Consider the following 24,181-nt stretch of genomic DNA (forward strand, 5'->3'; position numbering starts at 1 on the left):
CAGCTGGAGAGATGGCTCAGCAGTTTAGAGCATTGGCTGCTCTTCCACAGGACCCAAGTTTGGTTCCCAGTACTCATATAGGAACTCACAAACTCCAGTTCCAGGGGATCTGACCCCATTCTGTCCTCCATGAGCACTACATGCACATGGTACACAGACATACATGTATGCAAATACTCATACACTTAAAATACAAAAAGAAGTAAATCTTTAAAACAGAAAAAAAAACTTGGCAGAAAGGTGAACATCTTTAATCCCAGCACTTGGAAGGCAGTGGCAGGTGGATCTCTGTGAGTTCAAGGTCAGCCTGATCTACATAAAGAGGTCCAGGACAACCAGAGCTACATAGAGACCCTACTTCAATAAATAAATAAATAGATAAATATTTATTTATCTAACAAAAGTAGAAATACCTGTAATATACTTAAGTTAGTGTATAAACAAACATATATAGCTTAAGTAAAAATTTCCCATCTGAGCTTACAATGTTCCCTCCAAGAACCAAAGAGCATAATAGAAATGTCAGCACCAGGTATGAAAAGCCCTTCTGGGAGTTGTTGGTCAGGGTTTTCCAAGAGACTCCCAAAACATTACAAGTTATTGCTATTGCCCTTGGTTGCTCTCCAGAGGTGGAAGGTTAATTCCCTACTGCTGAAAACACCATGCAGTTTAGACACAGGACCCAGAGGCCCCTGAGCTGAAACTGACCTGAATGCTTCTTCCCTGAGAACTAGCTTTCATAGTACCAGAAGGCGCCCTGCAAGCTTCCAAAAGCAACCAACAGTCTACTCAGCTATGACACATATGAACCAATAACCCTAGGGCAGTAGTGGCACACACACCTTGGTGATAACCAACAGCTCTCTAATTTGACCTAAGGCCGGCTCAGTCAGAGAGAAATCATGCCTGGTACAGGAAACCTAGCCAACTACTAGTAGTCATGGATATTGGAGGAGAACCTGTAACTGCTGCCTTACTAAAATTTGTCCTGTGTAGTCCTTACCCCTCATCGAGGACACTTCTCTTTGCAGCAGACAGAGGCAATTATAGAAAACCACAACCAATCAAAATGCAAAGTTGTTGAGTCCAGTCCCAAGGGGTCATCTACAATACCACTCCCACACTCAGGGAACATTGTGGAAGAAGGGGCAGAAAGATTGTAAAAGCCAAAGGAATGGGGAGTTCGTCACAAGATTGTGTCTACTACAGACAGCAGAAGCTACATCCATGAAGTCTCCCCAACATGACTATTATACATGAGCTGAACAAGGACAATAGATACTAATGTGAACAGAGAAAAGCCAAGGTGGCCTCAACCCTACACAAAGCACTACAGGCAACTAAAGGATGCTGAGAGTGGGAAGAAATCGTCCTCCTCAAGAAGAGCACACCAACTGATTATCTAATACCAATGATGAGCCCTGAAAACGTATAGACAAGTAAGATTATCCAGACTGAGCAGGCTGTCCTTATATTTAGGAGTGTGTGTGTGTATAGACAGTAACCTCCAGACAGTCCCTCTCCTATCAGCAGAGGCCAAGCAGAATCACTCCATGCCCAACTGAAACAGTATGTTCATGGGCAGGGCACACTGGGGAAGAGTCACAGTACCCGTTATTTCTCACTGTGCCAATACCTGTAGAAGACTAAGCTGGCCCTCTACTGGAATCTCCAAGCCAATTCAAAGAGCTGGAGCTAACAAACTGACTGGAACTAAGACCAAGAACTTATAAGAAACTCCTTAATTTAAAAAATAAAATAAAGTGGTCTTCTGAATGCCTTTGTAGTCCCAAGGCAAAGCACAGAACAGAGTGGAAAAACAGGACTCGGATATTTACTGAAATGAACTCAGCATCAGCAGCCTAACACTCAAAAACGGTTGGTTGGTTTTGTGTTTTCCAAACAATCTCCCTGGGTTATCCTGGCTTTCCTCTCAAAATTTTTATTAATACCAACAATTTCAAAGTTAAGGATTTTGTACACTATAGGATTTGTGGTTTGGGGTTGGTTTTCATGAAGATGATAGTGTTGAACTCAACCTGTCATTAAAAGATCTCTGTGAGCCACAGAACTATTCCCATTGCATGGTCGCTCTTAGTGGAGATCTATGGGAGCCCATAATCCATGGTTAAACCAGAAACACCCTGCTGGGCTGTGACAGGCTCCATGAGTTGACTGCTGCCTGCCCATTTGGAAGATACAGGAAAAGAGAAGCATGTCAACACCTCAACAGTTACTGCTTTTGTCCCTATGTTGCTAGCAGTGGTTCCACTCACCTGATTAAAGTAACAGTGTAACAGGCACGCGTTCAGGTAAGACGCAGACTGGACCAGTTTGAAAAATCTCACGAAATTATTACTGTTCAATGCAGCAAAAGCCTGGACAGCAAACTTCACCTCGGGGGAGTTCCTAACATCAGGGTGGAACTGCTGAACTTCCCTGTAAGTTAAGGAGGCACAAGCGTTAGAATGGTGATTTAAGTCACTCTGATCAAACAGCTAGATTTCAGCAATACCGAGACGGGGAGTCTGAATGGTGACAACCACCGAAATCTAAGTCCCATAATCAGAGCTGCCACTCACACACTCAACTGACACACACGGGTCCTCCTTCCTCTATCTTTCTTCCTCTTTTCTTTTTGAGATAGAATCTTATGTATCCCAGATGGGCTTCAAATTCACTCTGCAGCCAAAGATGACCTTAAACTTCAGATAGGATTACAGGTGTGGTTTTAAGAGCTTTTCTTTAAAAAGATAATAAACTGTGAGGCTGGAGAGATGGCTCAGAGGTTAAAAGCACTTGCTATTCTTGCAAAGGACCCAAGTTTGGTTCCCAGCACCCAAGTCAGGTGGCTCTCAACTGCCTGTAACTTCAGCTCCAGGATATTTGACATCCTCCTCTAGTCTCTACAGGAACCTGCATTCACATGCATATGCTTACACATAGACACACACTATACACAATTAAAAATAATAATAAACAAAGATCTTAAAAAGATGATAAACAGCTGGGTATGGTGGATGCACCTTTAATCCCAGCACTTAGGAGGCAGATCTGAGTTCAAGCCTAGTATATGGAGCGAGTTCCTGGACAGCCAGCACTACACAGAGAAACCCTGTCTTGAAATAATGAAAAAAAAAAAAGCCGGGCGGCGGCGGCGGCGGCGGCACACGCCTTTAATCCCAGCACTCGGGAGGCAGAGGCAGGCGGATCTCTTGTGAGTAAGAGGCCAGCCTAGGCTACAGAGTGAGTTCCAGGACAGCCAGAAATAGAGAGAAACCCAGTCTCAAAAAACAGCTGCCCTCCCCGACCAAACAATTTTTTTTAACTGCATTATTCAAACTGGGTACAAATGTTTGTCATATATGAAAAGACTACCAGCCAATTTCTATAACTTGTTATCTGCTGTAAAGCTTAAATCAACCATATATATAGGCCTATAACAACAGGTTCCTGGAGAAAATATTAACCAAAAAAAAAAAAAAAATTTTGCAGTTAAGCATGGCAGTGCACAAATATAATCCCAGCACTCAGAAGGCAGAGGCAAGAAATCTCAAATTTGAGGCCAATTTGGGTCACACCCCACAGTGAGATTATGTCAAAAGGAAGAGAGAGGAAATAAAGGAGGGGAGGAGGAAGAGGGGAGAGAGGGGAAAAACACAAAACAACTGATTTCAATATAAATAAGGGATTTTTGCAACTAAAAGAAGGCAATGGTTACCAGAGTTTAGCTTACCAAAGATGGGTGCAGACAAATCTACAGTTTTTCTTTCTTATCTAAAGGTCTACTGAAATATCAACCCAGCATTTCAAATTCTCTCACTCCAGTAACTGATCCAGTTTGATTTCATTTAACTTCCCTTCTAACTGAACTGCTAAGGACACTAAGGGGACTTCCTACCTCCATGTCCTAGTCTCCCAGCTGTGTCACCAAGAGGGTCCCTCTCAGAATGAACGTGAAGGGATTACACACGGCATGCTGGTCTCAGTACATGCTGGCACTCATTTACCCCTGGCTCAGTGTGGCAACTGCACCATGGACTTTCTAATAAATCAAAGCCCAACTTCTGAATCTGAAAACACACCTCAAAATGTCTCCTTTGTTGAGATTGAGCAGGACATTGTAGCCCTGGAACTCAGCTTCACTGGCACAGAAAACACCCTTGTTCCTCAGGTCCTGGTACATCTCCTTCAGACTCTGTAGACACTTGGTCATATTCTCATTGTTGATCTTGGCATCGAAGGAGGACATGGGCTCCTCACACATGAAGTGGGCACAATGGATATGAAACCGTGTACACTTCTCGATCAGAGACACCGTCAGGGGATCACAGAGGTGCTGCTGTGTGATGTCCTGTTCAGATTAGAGGGGAGGATTACATATGCACACATGCACTGATCACTACATACAAGCCACATACACACACGATCCATGAAAAGTCAACTTTGTTAAAAAATGACGCTGATGAGTAATTCAACATTTCAACTTGAGACTAACCCATGTAACACAATCAAATACAGTTTGTAATGGCTCAAATAAAATTATATTTTTGTTTCAGACAAAAATAACTGTAAAAAACAAAAAGTTAAAAATTCAATTTGTGAATATACATGGATTTCCCAGTCATTTGACTGGAGGGAGACCATACCTTCCGTATACCCCGAGTGCGGTTCCACACGAAGTCATACCAGTCCCGAAGGCTGCCTTCCTTTTGGTCCATGATCTGGGTCACCAGGTAGTCCATGGTCCTGCTGAGAACTGCTGAGGGCCTCAGCTCGTGCGGCAGGGGCTCCTCCTGATCTGCAGAGGACCGGCTGTACTCTTTCACGGCTGCTGCATGGTCCACCTGGGGGCAAGGAGTGGGGACAAACTGTTTCGTGGCAGGTTTTTTGACCTTAAAATGCAGGAGGAAATCACATACACACCCACATGAGATCAATGCTTGGGAATATAGTTTTTAAATGAAAATGCTCTGCTAAAGGTGACAAATTTTAAGGATCATATAAATCCAGGCAAATATAACAAGGAGTCCAGAGTATCACAGGAGCAGGAATGTGTGAAGACCCATCTGCCTACCCAAAGCACAGACGTAACAGGTAAAGGGGCTTCAAGGAACAGAACACATCTCAAGGTCCACATTAAAAACAAAAATAGTGCCTCTTGGCGGTGGCACATGCCTTCAATCCCAGCACTTGGAAGCCTGGTCACAGAATGAGTTCCAGGACAACCAAGACCATATAGAGGGACCTGTCTCAAAAAACAAAATCAGAAACAAGCAGAAAATAGAGACCCAGCGCGATAGGTCATTATGGGTAAGGGCACTTGATGACCTGAGTTCAATCTTCAGAGCCCACATAGTGAGAGAACCAATTCCTCTAAGTTATCCTCTTATACACATTGTGGCACACATGCGGGAGCGCACACATACCATTTACAGAGTAATACATATATTTTTAAAAATCAAAACAATGAAAAAAAAATAACAAAGCTCATTAGGACACAGCCCTACCTGGTCAGTCCCTGGGACCACTTCAAACACGCTTAGCTGGCTCCGGGTTTCCCGCAAGTACCGCTCCTTCTCAGGACACATATCAGGGCACGTTCCAACAAATGCCCTTGCCTTGTCCAGATCAGTCCTCTTCACCCGAGCTAAAGACAGCAAGCCAAAGGCAACAGTATGTGTACCACATGAGTACTAAGAATTCACCAAAGTGTAGTTCCATAAAAGGAAAAAAGAAAACAAACACACACACTGCCTAGAACCCAGCACTCAGGAGGCTGAGGCAGGAGATTCTGCGGCCAGCCTGGACCACGTGAGTTCAGAATAGCACCCACATGGCACCTCACAACTGTCTGTGACTCCAGTTCAAGGGGACCTGGCCTTCTTGGGCATGAGGCACACAAGTGATATATAGCCATACATGTAGGCAAAGCACTCCTACACATAAAATAAAAACAAATTTAAAAAATTTTAAAAACAGACTGGGCATGCCATCACTTCCACTTAAAGGTATGTGCTCTGCCAGCATTCTGTAATTCTTTTTTTTAAGATTTATTTATCTATTTATTATGTATAGAGTGTTCTGCATGCATGTATCCCTTCAGGTCAGAAGAGGGCACCAGATCTATTATAGATGGTTGTGAGCCACCATGTGGTTGCTGGGAATTGAACTCAGGACCTCTGGAAGAACAGCCAGTGCTCTTAACCTCTGAGCCATCTCTCCAGCCCTGCATTCTGTAATTCTTATCGCGGCCTCAGTAGTAAAACAGGAAATTAATCAAAGAATAAATTTGTGGGCTGGACATCAGTGGCACACATCTTTAATCCCAGCATTTGGGAAGCAAAGGCAGATGGATCTCCATGAGTTTGAGGACAGCCAGGGGCTACATAGTAAGACTATATCTCAAAATAAATATATAAAATTTAAAAATTAAAAGAACTGTTAAATACAAATATTCAAAATATACCAGTATTCTAAGATTGTCTCAGTATTCAGAATTATATAATGTAAGTTAGCTGGGTGCCCACCTGAGTAAGTATACCATTATTTTTACTAACAGAATGAAAAGTTTTGAAGGAAACTGGACAACATACCATATACACATTTTAGTTATACTTTTAAAAACTGCAATAATTAGTATAAGTTTATTTGAATTTTTTTGTTTTTGCTTTTGTGACAGGGCACCACTACACAGCTCAGGCTACCTTGGAACTCACTGTGCAGACCAGAATGTCCTGCCTCTGCCTCCAGAGGGCTGGAGTTGCAGAACAGTACAATCATCCCAGGTTCTGGGAGGGCAGATATGTGCGACCCAGCCAGGCTTTCCTTGTAATAAGTGTGCTAGATATTTTTATGTCAACTTGACACAAACAAAAGTCATTGAAAGGAGGGAACCTCAATTAAGAAAATGCCTCCACAAAAATCAGGCTCTAGGCAAGCCTGTAGAACATTTTCTTAATTAGTGATTAATGGGGGAGGGTCCAGCCCATTGTGGACGGTGCCATTCCTGGGCTAGTGGTCCTGGGTGCTATAAAAAGCAGGCTGAATAAGCCATCGGGAATAAGCCAGTAAGCAGCACCCCTCCATGGCCTCTGCATCAGCTCCTGCCTTCAGGTTCCTGTCCTGCTTGAATTCCTGTCCTGACTTCCTTCAATGATAGACAGCGATATGGAAGTGTAAGCCAAATAAACCCTTTCCTCCCCAACTTGCTTTCTGGTCATGGTGTTTCATTGCAGCAACAGAAACCTTAACCAAGACAATAAGTTTATTAGAAATGATCACCAATTCTATAAATTATGGCAGCAGTTTTCATTATCATCTTAAGAAAGCTCTGTGATTATTACAATTATTCTCAGCTTTTAAAAAGAAAATTCTGCCAGGTGTGACAGATATGTCTAACCCAGTACTTGGGAGGCTGAAAGAGGAGAATTTTAAGCTCTAGGCCAGCATGGGCTATATAGCTGTTAAAAAAAAAATACACTTGAAAATTAAGAAAAAAATTGTAGGGGTAGATGGCTTAGAGGTTAAGAGCACTGCCTGCTCTTCCAGAGGACCCCGGGTTCAATTCCCAGCACCAACATGGCACCTCACAACTGTCTGTAACTCCAGTTCCAAGGGATCTGACATCACCACACAGCTAGATATGCAGGTCTAACACCAATGCACATGAAATAAAAATAAATTTTTAAAAAGAAAAAAAGTTTAAAAAAAAACTGTAAAGAGTACATGGATTTTCACTATATATTTGGAATGTTAATTTAACATTGTTTGAAGTAATGTATTCACAGTTGAACATACACATCATCTCTCATTTCTGCATTACAAACACCTTCTCCCTTTCTACCAGCAATCATTGTAATTCCTCATATACTCCTATACATAGGTAAACATATGCACTCATCACACATTAGTACACACATAGCTCCCACCTCCAGGAAGTCATACCAGTCATAGCATAGAAGAAATCCCAAGACTCAATGGCCATGGAGCCACTGTGGCTCCTCAGAAACTGCCTCACAACCTTGCCAGGGACTCTGGAACTTTCATCTCTGTGCACCATACCTTGCCGCATGATTCGGTCTCTCTGGTCCAGAAGGCGGTACTTCTCCTCAGACGTCTCAGCCACAGTCCCTATCAGGATGCTAAGAGATGACACACATGAAGAACCAAGGCCCTCGGGGCCCTCAGATCCAGAGTCAAAAGGGTCTGCCTCAAACTGGTGGATCTTTAGAAGGCTTGGTTTCTTCACTGGAGAGCTACAGAGAAAGCAACACATTCATGGCCCCTGTATCATTTCCACTTCTGAATCTTTCAAGACTTTTTGGTCCTCTAAAGCTAAGAAAGTACAGCATCAAAACCAAAGAAGCCAGCCAGGCACAGTGGCACATGACTTTAATCCCAGTACTAGGGAGGCAGATTCAGGGGGATTTCTAGGAGTTTGATGCCAACTTATCTACATAGTGAGTTCCAGGACAATCAGAGCTGCAGGTAAGACCCTGTCTCAACTCTCCTTCCCTCAAATAAAACAAAATAAACAAAACCTAAACAAAGTTGGTGATGAGATTTCTTTCATTTTTAATTAAAATAAAAAAATAAAGCTGTTGCTCCAACAACTTAAGAAGGCTGACACAGGATTGCTTGAGCCGGTAATCTGAGGTTAGGCTGAGCAACTAGCCAGACTCTAAGAAGGGGGGACGACAGTGCTGTGAACAAAGGTGTTAGATTTATTGGCTCTTAATAATTCTGAAGTATTTCATACTTAAAAAAAAATGAGACAAGGGATTAGAATGTAACTCAGGTTGGGAGAGTGCTTGCCCAGCATGCAGAGCCCTGGGTTCAAACCTCAGCACTTCATACATGGGGTGTGGCGGTACATGCCTATAGTCCCATTACTGAGTAAGCGGAAGCAGGAGATAAGGGGAGTCCAAAGTCATCTTCCACTATACAATGAATACTAGGACAGTCTGGTGTAGGTGAGACCCTGTATCAGAAAGGGGGTAGGTGGGACAAGAAAAATGCAACAGAGGACCCAGGCTAGTCTGAAAGAGATAAGACCGTGTCTCAAAAAAAAAAAAAAAAAAAAAAAAAAAAGAGGGGAAGGGTGCCGAGAGATGGCTCAGTGGTTAAGAGCGTTTGCTGCTCTTACAGGGGACCCAAGTTTGGTTCCCAGCACTCACACAGTAGCTAACAATTGTCTGGTAACTCTAAATTCCAGAGGGTCTGATACCCTCTTCTGGCCACCTCCAGCACTGAATACATGTGTCATACATACAGATAAAACATGTATACATGTATACAAGCAATTAAAAACTAAAGCTAGAGAGATGTCTATTTTGAGGATTATAAATGGGTGGTGCAGAGCCCTGCCCAGATCGAGCATTTCTTCCTGTGTTGAAGTTAGGAGGCTTTTATTGCACTTTTCAGATACCACCCTTTAGATGACGGAGAACCCACTGACAGTACACTCCCATGCTCTGAGAAATGGCTCTGACCCGATCTGCTCTGTCACCCATTCACAGTTAACTAATGCATTTTATTCTGGTCACTAACGGCCATGAGGGGCAGGGTGATTCTAGACAAGGACCTGCTAAGAACTAAGTGGCTGTAAATGGGGTCAAACCCACATGCTCACTCAGCACCAAGTTCCCAAGAGCAGCTTCTATTCTATGGAATTTGGCACCCTCTTCTGACCTCTACAGGCTCCAGGCATGGACATGGTAAATAAACTTCAAACCCATAAAAATAAGAAAGGTAGGTCGGGTGGTAGCCAGGCAGATCTCTGTGAGTTCGAGGCCAGCCTGGGCTACCAAGTGAGTTCCAGGAAAGGCGCAAAGCTACACAGAGAAACCCTGTCTCCAAAAAAAAAAAAAAAAAAAGGTAGACAAAGTAATGAGCAAAAGCAGGCCAGCAACTAAGCTGTGGACTACAAACCAGAATGTGAGAAAAAAAAAAAAAAGGTACTGGTGAAAAGACTAAGAGGATTAAAAGAGACCTGTCAAAGCAGGTCCGTGTGAAAGAGGGTGTCCTATATCTCAGACCACCTAGGGGATATGCTTCAGGGAAAGAGTTCCTTAGACAAACAAAAAGGCTATGCTGACTGAGAAACAATCAAGCCTGTACCAAGTGCCAGGACACCACAGTCCAAAGGAAACCATCTCCTGAGATAAGCTGGGCTACCTAAACTCATGCAGAAACCGTCACAAGTGATTAGTAGGGATGCGTACTTTTACAGCCAGTTAGACTTTTTTTTTTTTTTTTTTGAAACACGGTCTCACATAACCCAGGCTGGCCATCAACCTCCTGACTCAACCTCCTAAGTGCTAGAACTACAAATATGCAGCCAGCAGTGGTGGTGCAGCCTTCAATCCCAGCACTTGGAAGGCAGAGGCAGGTGGATCTCTGTGAGTTCAAGGCCAGCCTGGACTACAGAGTGAGTTCCAGGACAGGCAGGGCTACACAGAGAAACCCTATCTCGAAAAAAAAAACCAACCAACCAACCAAACAAACAAACAAATACACACTACCACAACCAGTTCAATTGGACATATAAAAGGGAAAGTTACCACGTGTGCATTTACATGCCAGGGGTGTGGGACTGAGAGAGACAGGAGAGGAGACATGAGGATAACTTGAATAGGGCACCACATTCTATGCTCCCCATGGAGTGGGTGGCCCTGTACAGACAGAGTCTCTGTTGTGCTAAGTGGTGTATATACACACGTAGACACAGGCATAAAATAAAAAGAAGTAATTTCTGCTTGTTTTTTGAGACAGGGTTTCTCTGTGTAGTCCTGCCTATCCTGGAACTCACTCTGTACACCAGGCTGGCCTTGAACTCCAAAATCCACCTGCCTCAGCCTCCTGAATGCTGGGACTAAAGGCATGCACTGATTCCACCCAGCTAAATATTTTTTTTTAAGTAAAGGACTAGGACAGAAATAGTAGCTTTGTGATAAGGCTTTCCCTAAGAAAATCTGTTTGAAGTTAGGCCTGCACCAAAGAGGGCTTTCTCAAAATCCAGGCTCCTGGGGAATATCAGAATAAAACAGAATCGCCCCTGAAGCTGGCAACTGCTCAGATTGGCTATCCCCGAACCATCCCTCTGACCATGCTCACTGTCGGGGAGGGGATTCAAAAGCAGCTCTTCCTGGCCCTGCCCCATGGCCCCTCAGTGCCTACTTGAATGTCAAAGCTCTCCCCGACTTCTCTTCTCTTTCACGACAGTTATTAAGAAAGGTAAATCCCACCTTTTATTCAGCAGGCTGCCGGTTGCAGGCCTCACTATGGGCTTGCCAAGAGGGGAATGCTGAAAGGGGGGGTCCTCTATGCCTTGGCTGGCTTCACCGTCACCAAGCTTCTTCTCCTTCAGGGAAAACGGTTTTTTGCTGGGGCCTGAAGACACAAGGGTCAGAACAAGGTTTAGAGAAACAACTATGAGATGTGGGGTGCAGTTGGAGCTAGCCACTGCGCTGGAGAACACACACTTGAACATCAAGGGCCTGCACAGAGCATCAGACCATGGAAACAATAACTGAAAACTCACTTATTTTCTTCTTGTGCCAAAAGATAACTACATCCTTATGTAGACCTTTCCCCTTCTTCCTAGCCAGGGCTGCAGATGCCTGAAAAACAGTTTACAATCACCAAATATGAGGTCACGTGGAGACCAGAGAAAATGTAAGTGAAAACTCAAATGCTGCAAAGAGAACAGACTACTTTAAAAAAAAAAAAAAAAAAAAAAAAAAAAAAGCCGAAGGAGGGTCAGCAAGATGGCTGAGCAGATAAAGGTACTTACTTGCCTCCATGCCACAAGACTGGAATTCAATCTCCTGGACCCACATAGTGGAAAGAATGGACCTCAGAAAACTGGTTCCCTGACCTCCACATGCACTTGCCATAGCACACTAATGCCCCTGCCCCACCCCCATACACACACAGAAGAGAGAATATAAATGTTAGGGGCTAGAGAGATGGCCAAGGGTTCAGAGTGCCTGCTGCTCCGCTCTTCTTGAGGGCCCAAGTTGGGTTCCCAACACTATCAGATGGCTCATAACTACCTGTAATTCCAGCTCCCAAGAGATCCAACCCCCTCCCTCTTCTGGCTTCCTTGGGCATACTCACAGACACATAAACACAAAATTAAAAAAAAAAAAAAAGGCTAGGTGTGGTGGCGCACACCTTCATTCCAGCACTCAAAGGCAGAGGCAGGTGGATCTCTATGTGAGGCCAGCCTGGTGTAGAGTGAGTTCCAGGACAGCCAAGGATACACAGAGAAACCCTGTCTTTAAAAAAAAAAAAAGGTTTAAGGTCACCCCTAGCAATTTTGAGGCCAGCCTTGACTACATGTACATGAGATTGTCTCAAAAACAACAGTAATTAAAATATATGCACAGATACACATAACATTTTATTATTTTAAGGTGTTATTTTTATTTTATGAACACGAATGGTTTGCCTGCATGTATACAGATAAATAGTTTGTATGCAGTACCTGAGGAGACCAGAAGAGGGCACTGGATCTACTAGAACTGGAGTTCCAGAAGGTTGTAAGTCACCATTTGGGTGGTGTCAACTGAACTCCAGCCCTCTATAAGAGCAGCAAGTGCTCTTAACCACTGAGCCAGTTGTCTGGCCTCAAATATACCACTTTTCAAAATGTGGATCATAAGATATAGCAACTCTGTGCCCAAGGTGGGGAAAAACTATACCCCACCCCCACCCCCCAAAAAAAATTACAGCAGGGATGCAAACAGATGCCAATACACCAATCATTCACAGCAGCCCATTTTTAACAACAAAAAAATATATTAACAAAATGTGGGCAACAGAACAGTATTCACCCATCAAAAGGAATCAAGTTCTCATCCATACTACAATATGGATGAACATGCCAAGTGAAATAAGCTATAAAAAAGAAAAGTTGTATGATTCCACATACATGAAATACCTAGAAGAGGCTGTTATTGTTAGTTTTTGCCTGGAGCAATGGATCAGTGGTTCTAAGCACTGGCTGCTCTTCCAGAATCAATTCCCAGCACCCATATGGCAGTTTACAACCATCTGTAACTCTAGTTCTAAGGGATCAACATCCTCTTCTGTCCTCCACAGGGACCAAGCACGAATGTAGTGCACAGACATACATAAAGGCAAAATAATTATACACAACTAATAATTTTTTCTGTGTAGTCCTGGCTATCCTGGAACTCACTGTGTACACCAGGCTGGCCTCGAACTCAGAGATCCTCAGACATGCACACCCAAAGTCAGGAAAATGAACACCACCATCTCAACCTCAAGTGAAGAATGAGATACTTAAAACATTATTTCAGTAAGCATTTCTAGTATGGGTTGTATATATAGTATATATAAATTATATATATATATGTATTATATATTATATATAATATTCATTATGCCATTTCATTAACATCACATGTTCATTACCCTCTTTATTACCCCCTCCCCCTCTTAAGATATTTTCCTCTTCTTTTAGGATCCCTTTTCTAATTTCATGGCCCCCCCCATATATATAATTTTAAACCTACAATGAGATATTTAAAGAGAAAAGAATGAGATACTCGAGTGTTTCCCCTATAGTCCATCAAGCAAACAACTTATAGATCACAAGGAGGGGAGTTTAAAAGTGACAAAGCTGAAACTGTAGAAAGTCAGCAGCTAAAGAGCACCGGCTGCTCTTCCAGAGGACTGGGTTTGGTTCCCAGCACCCACACGGCAGCTCACAATCATCTGTAACTCCGGTTCCAAGGGATCTAATGCCCTCCTCGTCTGGCCTCTAGGGCACCAGGCATTCAAGTGGTGCTCAGGCAAATTATTTTTATACATAAAAATAATTTTAAAAAATTTTCAAGTTACCAAGGACTCAGAACACAGCTCAGTGGTAAAGTGTTTGTATAACATCCTCTGCATGAGGGGAAAACATGTCACAAAAGCCTGGCGGTGGTGGCTCACACCTTTAATCCCAGCACTCGGGAGGCAGAGGCAGGCGAATCTCTGTGAGTTTGAGGCCAGCCTGGTCTACAAAGTGAGTTCCAGGAAAGGCGCAAAGCTACACAGAGAAACCCTGTCTCAAAAAACCAGAAAGAAAAAGAAAAAAAAAAAAAACAAAAAACGTCACAAAGTTCAAATCTGGAGCAACAAGAGGCAAGCTGGGAGTACTCACATGGTCGAAAAAATGCACCACTGCGAGCTTTTTGCTGCGCCTGGTGAAGACCCGCTGCACTTTGGCGATTTTGCTGAAGTGCTTCTCCAGGGTGGCCCTGTCGTTGAGATAGTCAGGGATGTTCTTGCACTGGATGGCTGTCAGTTCTAAGGAAGACAAGCCCCCCAGGCTGTCGGTGCTCTCGCTTCTTTTGCTCTGGCGCACAGATGTTCCCCTGAGAGAATCTAGGAATTCAGAAAGCAGACACATAAGTTCCCTGGGTAGAACACTTCTGAGTAAAAGGAGTCACGACTGCGTATAAGCAAAGCAAGTGTCCATGGATGGAAGGCGGCCTCAAGGCTCTACGGTAGGATCTCTAATATTTGGTGGGGATTTAAATCAAGCTAACACCAGGAAACACACAAGAGCTTGGCAGCAGGGTATCCTGTGTTGTGCACATCTAGAACTCACCTTCTTTTTCGTCTCGACCTTCTGTTTCTTCCTCTTTATTCACAGCAGGAAGCCGAGAAGGTGCCAGGGTAGACTGACTTCCTCCTGAGATGGCCATGTGGTCACTTTCCCCAGACTCCACAAAGCCGCTTTCCTTCTTAGATTCCTTGCTGCCCAGGCGACCCGATTCTTTATTGCTTTTGAAGACGTCCTGTATCGTCCGACCAAACAAAGTGCCTCCCCGGGGTCTATTTAGGCGGACAGGTCGTTTATCTGGAGGATGGTCTCCCCGGGACAGAGGGTCTGAGTCTTCTGCTGCCTCGTGGCAGTGTCTCCTTGGGGAGCGATCCTGGTCCTCTTTCCTTTTTAGTCCTTTCAAGGGGGTAGGAATTGGCTCCACCAGAGAGACGGCTTCCTCACATCCTTGACGGTTGCCTGTTTTGTTGCCTGGGAAGGGCTCCCCCAAAGATCCAGATGACATGGGGAAAGTGGAGAAACTACTATTGGAACTTCCAAAGACTGATTTAGGACCCCTCTTCTCTTCCTCTACATTTTGGTTGGACAAAGCAGGGGTAAGGGCAGATGTCGTATTACTATTAGCTGGTTTTGAAAAGACAAAATTTGAACTAGTCACTGAACTATTTGTCACCTGGGGAAAAGAAAAAGGGTTCAGGCCTCCAGACCCACTACTAATGGGATGGGAAAATGTGAAAAATCCAGAAGTAATTTGGCTCTGGGTTTTCTCTGGCTCTGACTCGGCGGCCCCCAGTATTGGTCTGAATACTGCATTTTCCAGAGGTTTAAACTTGAATTCTGTTTTCCTAAAACCAGAGCTTGCTACTTCTCCAGTTTCTGGCCCAAAAGCAGAGCCACTTGAGAAAACTCCAACACCAGAGGGCGATTTAAAACTAAATCCTGTATTTCCTGGCACAGATGAATTTGAAGACCCAGAGGTAGCTGCAAAAGAAGGTGTGGATTCAAGACTAGTAAACAGTCCAGCACTGGAGGTTTGGGCGAGTCCAAATGTTGGCAATGAGGAAGAATGACTTACTCCAGAGGGTGCTGCAAAGTTTGATACCTGTGAAAATCCAAGGCTCTTTCCCAGTGTGTTTTGTCCAAAAAGAGAAGGTTGACCAAATCGGAATGGTGACTTGGTCTGAAATGTTCCTGTGGTACTAGAAGATAGAGCAAAAGCATTGGACTGCTGCCCACTGAAGGGGTTCACCGGGTTCATCTTCAACCAATTATCTGAAGTCAATAAATACACTCAGTACACAATTAATCCACTTCCTTAAACTATCTGTTGCTTGGAGAAGCTCTCCTTCATCCTCAGGATAACCTGAAAAACAAAAGTTCAGAATATGCCAGCATATTTTGCTACAAGTCTTAAATCACAGATACTCTAACACTTTTTTTTTTTTTCTTCAAGACAGGGTTTCTCTTTATAGCTTTGAAGCCTGCCCTGGAACTCGCTCTGTAGACCATGCTGGCCTTGAACTCAGCCTACTGAGTGCTGGGATTAAAGGTGTGCACCACCACCACCCATCTTTCTAAGAATAGTTTAAAAGGCAAACGCACAATGGGCCGACCACTCACAGAACCGACAAATTCTTCCTGTTTTGGACACTGTAAAGAGTACAAATCTATCACTCTCTGTGTAATGCAGGTTTAAAGGTTTGTTTTGTTAAGACAATGTCTCGCTTTGCCCAGGCTTGCCTCAAACTTACTATACAGTCAAGCACGGCATTACGTTCCTTTCTCCTGCCTTAGCCTCCCTATCGCTGGGACAACAGGCGTGCCCCACCGGGTCTAGCTACAGCTAAAAATCTCAGTAATTAGACGGAAAAAACATCACTTACGCCAGATTCTTGCGATCTCCAGGGCCAGAGAATTACAATGTAATACTGTTAAACTGTCACTGGTTTGGTTTCCTACCATCTCATTTTCCTCCCAGTAACTCGAACTTGAGATGCCTTGCCCTGGCCTATATCTAAGTTTTGTTCCCTACGCTTGCAATACTTAGGAAACAAGCCGTAGGGTCGACAGAGACCTTCGGGCGAAGATGGCGAAGCTAGGCCTTCAGCAACTCGGCAGGAACGCAGTTCGCGGAGACCGCCGCAGGAGCGGTTCCGCCAGATATCGCTCTGTCGCGAGCGCCGGTTGTATTTATTCACAGTCAACATCCGGTCGCCACCAGGCCCAACCCACTATCTCAAACCGGCAGCTGGGGGCCGGCCCTTAGAAGAGTGCGGCGGACATCAAATCCGTCGGACCGGCTTCCGGTCCTCAGCATCCGGCTTCCGCTCTCTGGGGTGTGCTGCTATTAATCTTCCGGCAGGCGATCCTCCTGGTGTCCGGCTTCCCACGCTACCTGCTTCGGTAAGTGTGTGCTGATTTCTTGTTGTGTGGCGTAGATGCACCATGTTCGTGCTTGGATCTACCCAACCGAGTGTCCGAGAGACCCTGGACCCACAGAGACCCCATCTTTTCACCCACGCTCACCCTTACGTGGTCCTACACCATAGCAACCGCTCCAAACCACCTTATTCTGCACACTGTGCCCAGTCTACCGTGTTTCATAGTTTCCTATGGTAAATGTAAATTCCCTTAGACTTGCCGATAAAACCCATCAAATAAAGCTTTTGTATGTATATTTGTTTATTTTTTTTTATTGGTTTCTCGAGACAGTTTCTTTGTGTGGCCCTGGCTCTTCTGGAACTAGCTCTGTAGACCAGGCTGGCCTTGAACTCAGAGATCTTGCTGCTTCTGCCTCCTGAGTGCTGGGATCAAAGGCGTGTGCCACCACAGCCCAGCAATAACTTTGATTTATTGTGAGTACGTATGCATTTTTACATAATTTATCACTTTCTACTACTGATGGGTCTTTTCTTGAACTCTGACTGCAGGTTCCTTCCAACCATTTTTTTCCCCTGGAGCTGAGGACTGAACCCAGGGCTGGATGTTCTTCCCAAAATGAGTTTGGTGATTAAAAATCTGCAGCGGGTGGTCCCCATCAGAAGAGTGCCACTTCGCAGGAAGATGGATATGGTCCGGAGTATTTTAGGAGTGAAGAATTTTGACCTGGGGATCATCTGTATTGACAATAAGAGTATTCAGCACATTAATAGGATCTACAGGAAGAAAAACGTCCCAACTGATGTGCTTTCTTTCCCATTTTATGAGGTAAAAGAATGTGTTCCTCACATGTAGCCTACCTTTCTTCCAGAAGGGTTCCTGTTAGTTATATTACAGATATGATTATCTTGGATTTTGGAATTTATTGAAAATGCATTGACATCTGGCCTGGTGTACATGCCTTTATTCCCATCTATTCAGGAGGCAGAGGCAATCACGTCTTTGTGAGTTCAAGGCCAGACAGGGCCACGTAATAAGCCCCTATCCAGATCACAGGTGTGTGTCTTCCAGCCTCAAGATCCGGATCACAGGTGTGCCCTCCATTTCTGGGTTGTAGTTCAATCCAGATAGAGTCAAGTTGACAACTAAGAATACATCGCAAGCCCCTATCTCAGAAACAAGCAAATGAGACACAAAAGCAGTGAAGCACTATGGCCTAGGACCCATGCCCATTAAGTCTGTCTATCCCTAAACATCACAGTTCCTCTCTGCAGGGACCACTCTCCCTCCCTCTGTGCTATCAGGGAATCCAAATAAGGGCATCTGCAATTTTAAGTGTACCTCACTAGTGAATGCTTGGATAGAAAAATGAAAAGTAAAAACTGGTAAACATTTTCAACAAGTTACCTTGTGATAGCTATAAGTAACTACATACCTTCACCCACTGTTAGCAGCATAAATTATAATAATCCTTTTGAGCCGGGCAGTGATGGCACACGCCTTTAATCCCAGCACTCGGGAGACAGAGGCAGGCGGATCTCTGTGAGTTCAAGGCCAGCCTAGTCTGCAGAGCGAGATCCAGGAAAGGCTACAACAGAGAAACCCTGTCTTGGAAAAAAAAAAAAAAACAGACTTAAAATGTGTATATGTCATAACTACCAGTATCACACCTACAGAAGTAAATCCAAAGAATAAAGAAGGTACATGTGTCTAAGTGTTCACCTTATTGGTTTCCTTAACGGGAGAAAAATGGAAGCAGGCAAGCAGGTAAAAAAATATGATTGTGTCCATATGCCAACTTAACTATATAGAATTCAACTTACTTTGGTAGGGATAGTAGAAATGGAAAGTAAATAATTTGATGAGATCACAGCATGTGAGGGCCATTGTGTGTAATAACTATGTATTCCACCCCCTCGGACTCTTTGATGGTACTTAGTCTCCATCGTGTGGTTTGAGCATCCTGTGGTCAAGAGTCCTGTGTCCTCTGCTGGAAAAGTGAGCCAAGTCCTTGTATTTGGGCTGCTGTTTGAAAGGCCTCCAACTTTGTTTCCTCATTTTCAGAATCTGAAAGCAGGTGAATTTCCTCAGCCATGCTCACCAGATGATTATAATTTGGGAGATGTTTTCCTAGGAGTGGAATATATCTTCCAACAGTGCAAAGAAAATGAAGATTACTATGACATCCTAACGGTAAGCGAGGATGCAAAATTACATGTGCTTGCTAACAAAACTCAAGCCATAGAGAAGGTCAAGAAGGAGACTCCTGTGTGCACACTAGTATCCACAGGTGTCTTTGTATTGCTCCCTCCCCTTTCCTGTAGTTAGCCTCTCCTTGCTGGTTAACCTTTTTTTTTTTTTTTTTAAGAGATGTAGGCTCAGGCTGGAGGGATGACTCAGAAGTTCAGTGGTTAATAGGACGCACTGTTCTTCAGAGAACCTGAGTTGTAGTCCCAACACCCATGGGGTGTTTCACAGCTGCCTTTAACTCCAGCTCCAGGGAATCCAATATCCTCTTCTGGCCTCCCAGGGCATCTGTACTCATATGCACATCCACAGACACAGGCACACAATTTAAAAATAATAAATAAATGAAAATATGCAGTCACTACATGGCCTAGGCTGGTCTTGAACTCTCTGGTCCAGTTAATACTTCCCCTCATCCTGCTAGGTCTGTGACTACAACCATGAGCCAGTCTTCTTTCCTGCGTAATTCTAATTAGATTCCCAGTACTGCCTCAACAGGGATAGTCAGCTCTCGTTACCTATGCCCCGGCTCAAACAGTGTCGCTCCCCACTACTTAAGTGAACTGTGGGAAATGTTCCATTTTAACTGTGGGAAGGAACTGAGGTTAGAATGTAGCTCAATGGTGAGCACTTGCCTAGACAGGAGGAAACTGAGGTATTTTAACTTCTGCACAGTAAAGCAACCGTATGTCCTGCTCCAGGGTCCTGGCATAGGACAACTCAGTCTTACAGGGGTAGTCTGTGACCCTGAAGGGGCAGCTTCTTGGTCGATTATCCCCTGAGCTGACTTCTCATTTACTCTAACAGGTGACAGCTACCCATGGACTCTGTCACCTTCTGGGCTTCACCCACAGCTCCGAGGCTGAGTGGCAAAAGGTAAGAGCAATACCCGTGCAAGGGACTTCGTGCTACCCACAATGTAACCCTAACCCCTAGGCTATTGCCCAGGCCCATGCACCTCATCGCAAGAGACAGGAACTATGACCTCCAATCTGTGTGGCCTAAAAGGATGAGGTAGTAGCTGGGCAGTGGTGGTCCACACCTTTAATCCTAGCACTAGGGGAGGGGAGGCAGAGGCAGGAGGATCTCTGTGAGTTCGAGGCCAGTCTGGTCTACAAAGTGAGTTCCAGGATAGCCAGGGCTACAAAGAGAAATCCTGTCTCAAAAAGCTGAGGTAGTATTTTTAAGTACCTGGCTCCTTATGATACTTGTATAGTTCCCTGCTGAAAGGCACCTGGACAGACAGATTAAAAGCTAAATTCCCTGAAATGCTAGCAGTTATTGATGGGGGTCAGGAGATGCTTAATGTTTAGAAGAACCTCACACATACAAAAAATAAACCAACAAACAAAAAAACTTGCCTGTCAGTTGGCTACAGGTAATGTGAAGCAGTGGTTCTTTTTTCTAAAGGCCAATGGGTACCACATTTATAAAGTCCTCTACGGTGTCTAATAGGCTTAGGTTATATTTGTAGGCAAATATTCTATTGCTCAGAATGAACTTAAAAAAAAAAAGATTTTCTGTTTATGTGTGTGAACCTTCATGAGTTTATGTGCACCATGTGTGTGCAGGTACCTGCAGAGGCCAGCCAGAAGAGGGAGTTGATTTCCTGGAACTGGAGTTGCAGTGGTTGTGAGCTGCCTGATGTGGATGCTGGGAGCCAAACCCAGGCGATCTGTAAGAGCAGTAAGTGCTCTTAACTACTAAGCTGTCTCTCCAGCCCCCATGAATAAACTTTTTTTTTCTTCAATTAGAAGTAGATCCCCTCTGGCTCTGCTACCACCCAGCCCTTTCTCACTTCCACACTTCCCTGGTCCCCTGGGTGTCCCAGCTTCTCCCCCACCCTTTGAGGGCCCACTCTCTGCTGTCCTTACTCCTTTGTCCCTCCTGTCCACCCATAGCTCTTTCCATCTCTGTTCAGGGGCTACCCTTAGACTTGTGCAGAGCTGCGATGGGGGCTTGGGCAGGAGGTGAAATCTGGGTGGAGTCTGGCTTGGCACAAGGGTCCCAGGAGTGCCCTCTTGTCAGCTTGTGTGCTGCTGTGTTCCAGATGTACAACCAGGAGAAGCTGGTGCTGGAGGAACTAAATCGCTACACCGGAAGCAGACTCCAGCCCCTGAGCAGGGGCCTCTACTAATGCTTGGATGCCCTGAGATAGCGAAGCTGATGGACAGAGTCCTGCCCCTTCAGGGTGGCTCTCTGCTGGTCATGCCATCCTGGATGACATCAGCCCACACTAAAGCTTAGTCCCGTGAGTGGAAATTGGCTTCAGAAAGTACCGAAGAGGTGTCTGGCTGGTTCTTGCTCTGTTTAGAAGACTGTCTTGATTATTGTAAACAGTAGTTCTAAGCCATTTCTAAGAGAAGAAACATGTAAGTTCTGTATGCTTCTCTGGATTTCTATTGGTAGAGTTTGGGTGGACTGCCTTGTCTCTCTGAAGTGGAACTCTTGTCTCAGAACACTGAAATCTGTTCTTCCTAGGAGACCAGGCACCTGCAAAAGAAGCAGACTCAAAAGGGCAAGGCTCCCACTCCAGCCCTCAGGAACTCTGTGACCTGAACCTTGTTTGCGCCACTCCTAAGAACTACTGTATGCCCTCACTTTTCTTAAGCCAGGCTACAAACACCATAAGAAAGCCCAGTGACCTACAAAGCCCGTCACCCAGGGGCCAGAGATTCAGTCAGGCCCATCTCCAATCCCCTTATGGTTGTTGTTATTTTAATTTGATGTATGTGTATGTGTATGGGTGCACATATTCCACAGCATTCTATGGTGATATTTTATTTGTACTGAAATGTGATTTTATTTGTATGTTAATAAATAAAGTTGCCTGGGGGTCAGAGATAATAGCAAGCCATAGCAGAAGCTGGGTGGTGGTGGCACACGTCTTTAATCCCAGCACTTGAGAGGCAGAGCTAGGCAGATCTGTGTGTTCAAGGATACAGCCAGCATGGAGACACACGCCTTTAATCTCAATACCAACCTTAGAAGACACACGCCTTTAATCTCAATACCAACCTTAGAAGACCTGGAGGTCTGTACAGACAGGCAGTGACGAGGAGGTCATGTGGTTGGGTTTACAACCAATGAGAAGGCAGAACAGAAAGTCAATAAAAGGACAGACACACGGGAAGTAGGTCTCTTTCTGAGGGGAAGGACATGACAGGGCAGCTAAGGGTAAGAAAGGCGGTTTTAGCTGGGCGGAGGTGGCGCACACCTTTAATCCCAGCACTCAGGGAGGCAGAAGCAGGCAGATCTCTGTGAGTTGGAGGCCAGCCTGGGCTACAGAGCGAGATCCAGGAAAGGCGCAAGGCTACACAGAGAAACCCTGTCTCGAAGAAAAAAAAAAAAAAAAAAAACAAAGAAAGGTGGTTTTAAGTCTTAGCTCTCAGCCACTGCTCTGACCTCTTGGGCTTTTAACACTGCATTTGGCTCTGTTTCTTATTTAATAAGACTGTTCATCTACAGCATGCACGTGTAGGTTAGAGGACAACTGGGAGAAGATGGCTCTCCCCTTCTATGATGTGAGTCCAAGAGGTTGAACTCAGGTTGTTAGGCTTGACGGAAAGTTCTTACCATCTGAGCCATCCCACTGACATCTCCTTGGCCCTTGTGGCCCTGCTGCTGGGGCTTCTCCTATTGGCTGTGAGAGGCATGATATCTGCTCAAGCCCTGGAGTGCGGAATTCTGGTCAAGTTAAAGTTCAGCTTTCCTGGACATGCTGAATACCTATGCAAGTGTGGACCACTTGTCTTCCCAGCATGTAGTCAATGACCTTGCATCTAGATAGGGTTTTCTGACCCCTCTGCCATATCTACCCTCATCTACCTGTGCCGGCCCATTTTCTCCTTCACAGTCATCTAACTGGTTTATCATCTTTGGTTTTTTTTTTTTGTTGTTGTTGTTGTTGTTGTTGTTTGTTCGTTTTTGGTTTTTCGAGACAGGGTTTCTCTGTGTATTTTTGCACCTTTCCTGGAACTCGCTTTGGAGACCAGGCTAGCCTCGAACTCACAGAGATCCTCCTGCCTCTGCCTCCCGAGTGCTGGGATTAAAGGCATACGCCACCACCGCCCGCCCTTGTTTATCATCTTTGGACAATGACTGCTTCTGTGTTCCTTTTTCTTCTGTTTGATGTTTCTGATCTGGCTTGGTGGGTGTTTTTTGGTTTGGTTTGGTTTGGTTTGGTTTTGCAGTGCCAGGGATGGAATCTAAGGCCTTGTCATGCTTAGCAAGTGCCCCACCACATTCCCAGCCTGTTGCTCTGCTGACCTAAATCTGTGATTTGCTCAGCAGCTGTCCCTGAGCCCAGCCACTCTGGCATGGCCCCCAGCCTGTGGGGGCAGGTTCTGTCTTGCTGCTCCAGGAGGTCCTCTGTGCTACTTTGTTAGTTTGTGTTTGTTCCAGAATCAATCCCCCACTTCTGCCAGGATCTAGGATTCTGATCAGAGTTACATGCAATCTATGGATCGGTTGCTAATGTGAAAGTTCCGGCCCATGCGTGGACCTGGTTGCTCACATCCCTGGGCCATCTTTAAAATCTCCGGGGAGTGCCGTACATCTTCTCAGGCTACGGGTGTGCACAACGTGCCCTCAGTCCCCATCACCATAGCTAAGGGGCATGGCCAGGAAAAGCTTCTTCTTCCAGTCACTAGGGAGCCCTAAGCCCACGACAAAGAGGCTGCTCAGACTCTCCAGTCTCCCACACATGGGCCTCAAGCAACTGCCCTGACGGGGACTAGGAAGACTGAATGTGAGGGTGTGTCCGTGCACACTTCCCCATTGCTTCCCCAAGCCCAGGGAGCTCGTCCAGCCAGGGTGCTCTGAGTGCTGGCATCCTTCCTCCTTGTTAGCCCAGCAACGCCAGGCCGTCCAAGACAAACAACATCTGTCAGATGTCTTCCCTCTATCAATGAATTAATAATTTTATGAGAGAAAAAAATCATGTTAGGAATCATCATGAAAAAAGGA

General features: G+C 44.9%; 2 protein-coding genes across 6 annotated transcripts in view; one reads left to right on the forward strand and one right to left on the reverse strand.

Moving 5' to 3' along the window:
* LOC114696512 (minichromosome maintenance complex component 3 associated protein) overlaps positions 1-16,853 on the reverse strand; it is a 55,556-nt gene extending 38,703 nt beyond the window's left edge. Inside the window, exons 1-10 of one of the 3 annotated variants that reach the window (XM_028874282.2) lie at positions 16,662-16,853; positions 14,633-15,950; positions 14,183-14,406; positions 11,546-11,624; positions 11,250-11,394; positions 8,065-8,258; positions 5,511-5,650; positions 4,650-4,847; positions 4,086-4,354; positions 2,277-2,439 (exon numbers count right to left, since the gene is read on the reverse strand). In XM_028874282.2, coding sequence (XP_028730115.1) covers positions 2,277-2,439; positions 4,086-4,354; positions 4,650-4,847; positions 5,511-5,650; positions 8,065-8,258; positions 11,250-11,394; positions 11,546-11,624; positions 14,183-14,406; positions 14,633-15,845 — 2,625 coding nt within the window. In that variant the 5' untranslated portion in view covers positions 15,846-15,950; positions 16,662-16,853. Of the gene's footprint in view, positions 1-2,276; positions 2,440-4,085; positions 4,355-4,649; positions 4,848-5,510; positions 5,651-8,064; positions 8,259-11,249; positions 11,395-11,545; positions 11,625-14,182; positions 14,407-14,632; positions 15,951-16,470 lie in introns of all 3 variants that reach the window. The other 2 variants (XM_028874280.2, XM_037200115.1) reach the window with 2 other exon arrangements.
* Positions 16,854-16,886: 33 nt separating this feature from the next.
* On the forward strand, positions 16,887-21,994 carry Ybey (ybeY metalloendoribonuclease). Of its 3 annotated transcripts, none has more exons than XR_005090169.1 (6): positions 16,887-16,990; positions 17,518-17,794; positions 19,031-19,159; positions 20,021-20,089; positions 21,264-21,585; positions 21,695-21,994. XR_005090169.1 is itself a non-coding variant. In XM_028874283.2 (5 exons), the coding sequence occupies exons 2-5, from the start codon at positions 17,585-17,587 to the stop codon at positions 21,348-21,350; spliced, it is 495 nt and encodes a 164-aa protein (XP_028730116.1). In that variant the 5' UTR covers positions 16,887-16,990; positions 17,518-17,584; the 3' UTR covers positions 21,351-21,994. The 3 variants fall into 3 exon arrangements, 1 of the variants encoding a protein (XP_028730116.1); XR_005090170.1 differs by having other exon boundaries at positions 21,264-21,464; XM_028874283.2 differs by having other exon boundaries at positions 21,264-21,994.
* Positions 21,995-24,181: the final 2,187 nt, after the last annotated feature.

This window comes from Peromyscus leucopus, chromosome 16_21 (genome assembly GCF_004664715.2).
Source record: "Peromyscus leucopus breed LL Stock chromosome 16_21, UCI_PerLeu_2.1, whole genome shotgun sequence".
Taxonomy (NCBI): Eukaryota; Metazoa; Chordata; class Mammalia; order Rodentia; family Cricetidae; genus Peromyscus; species Peromyscus leucopus.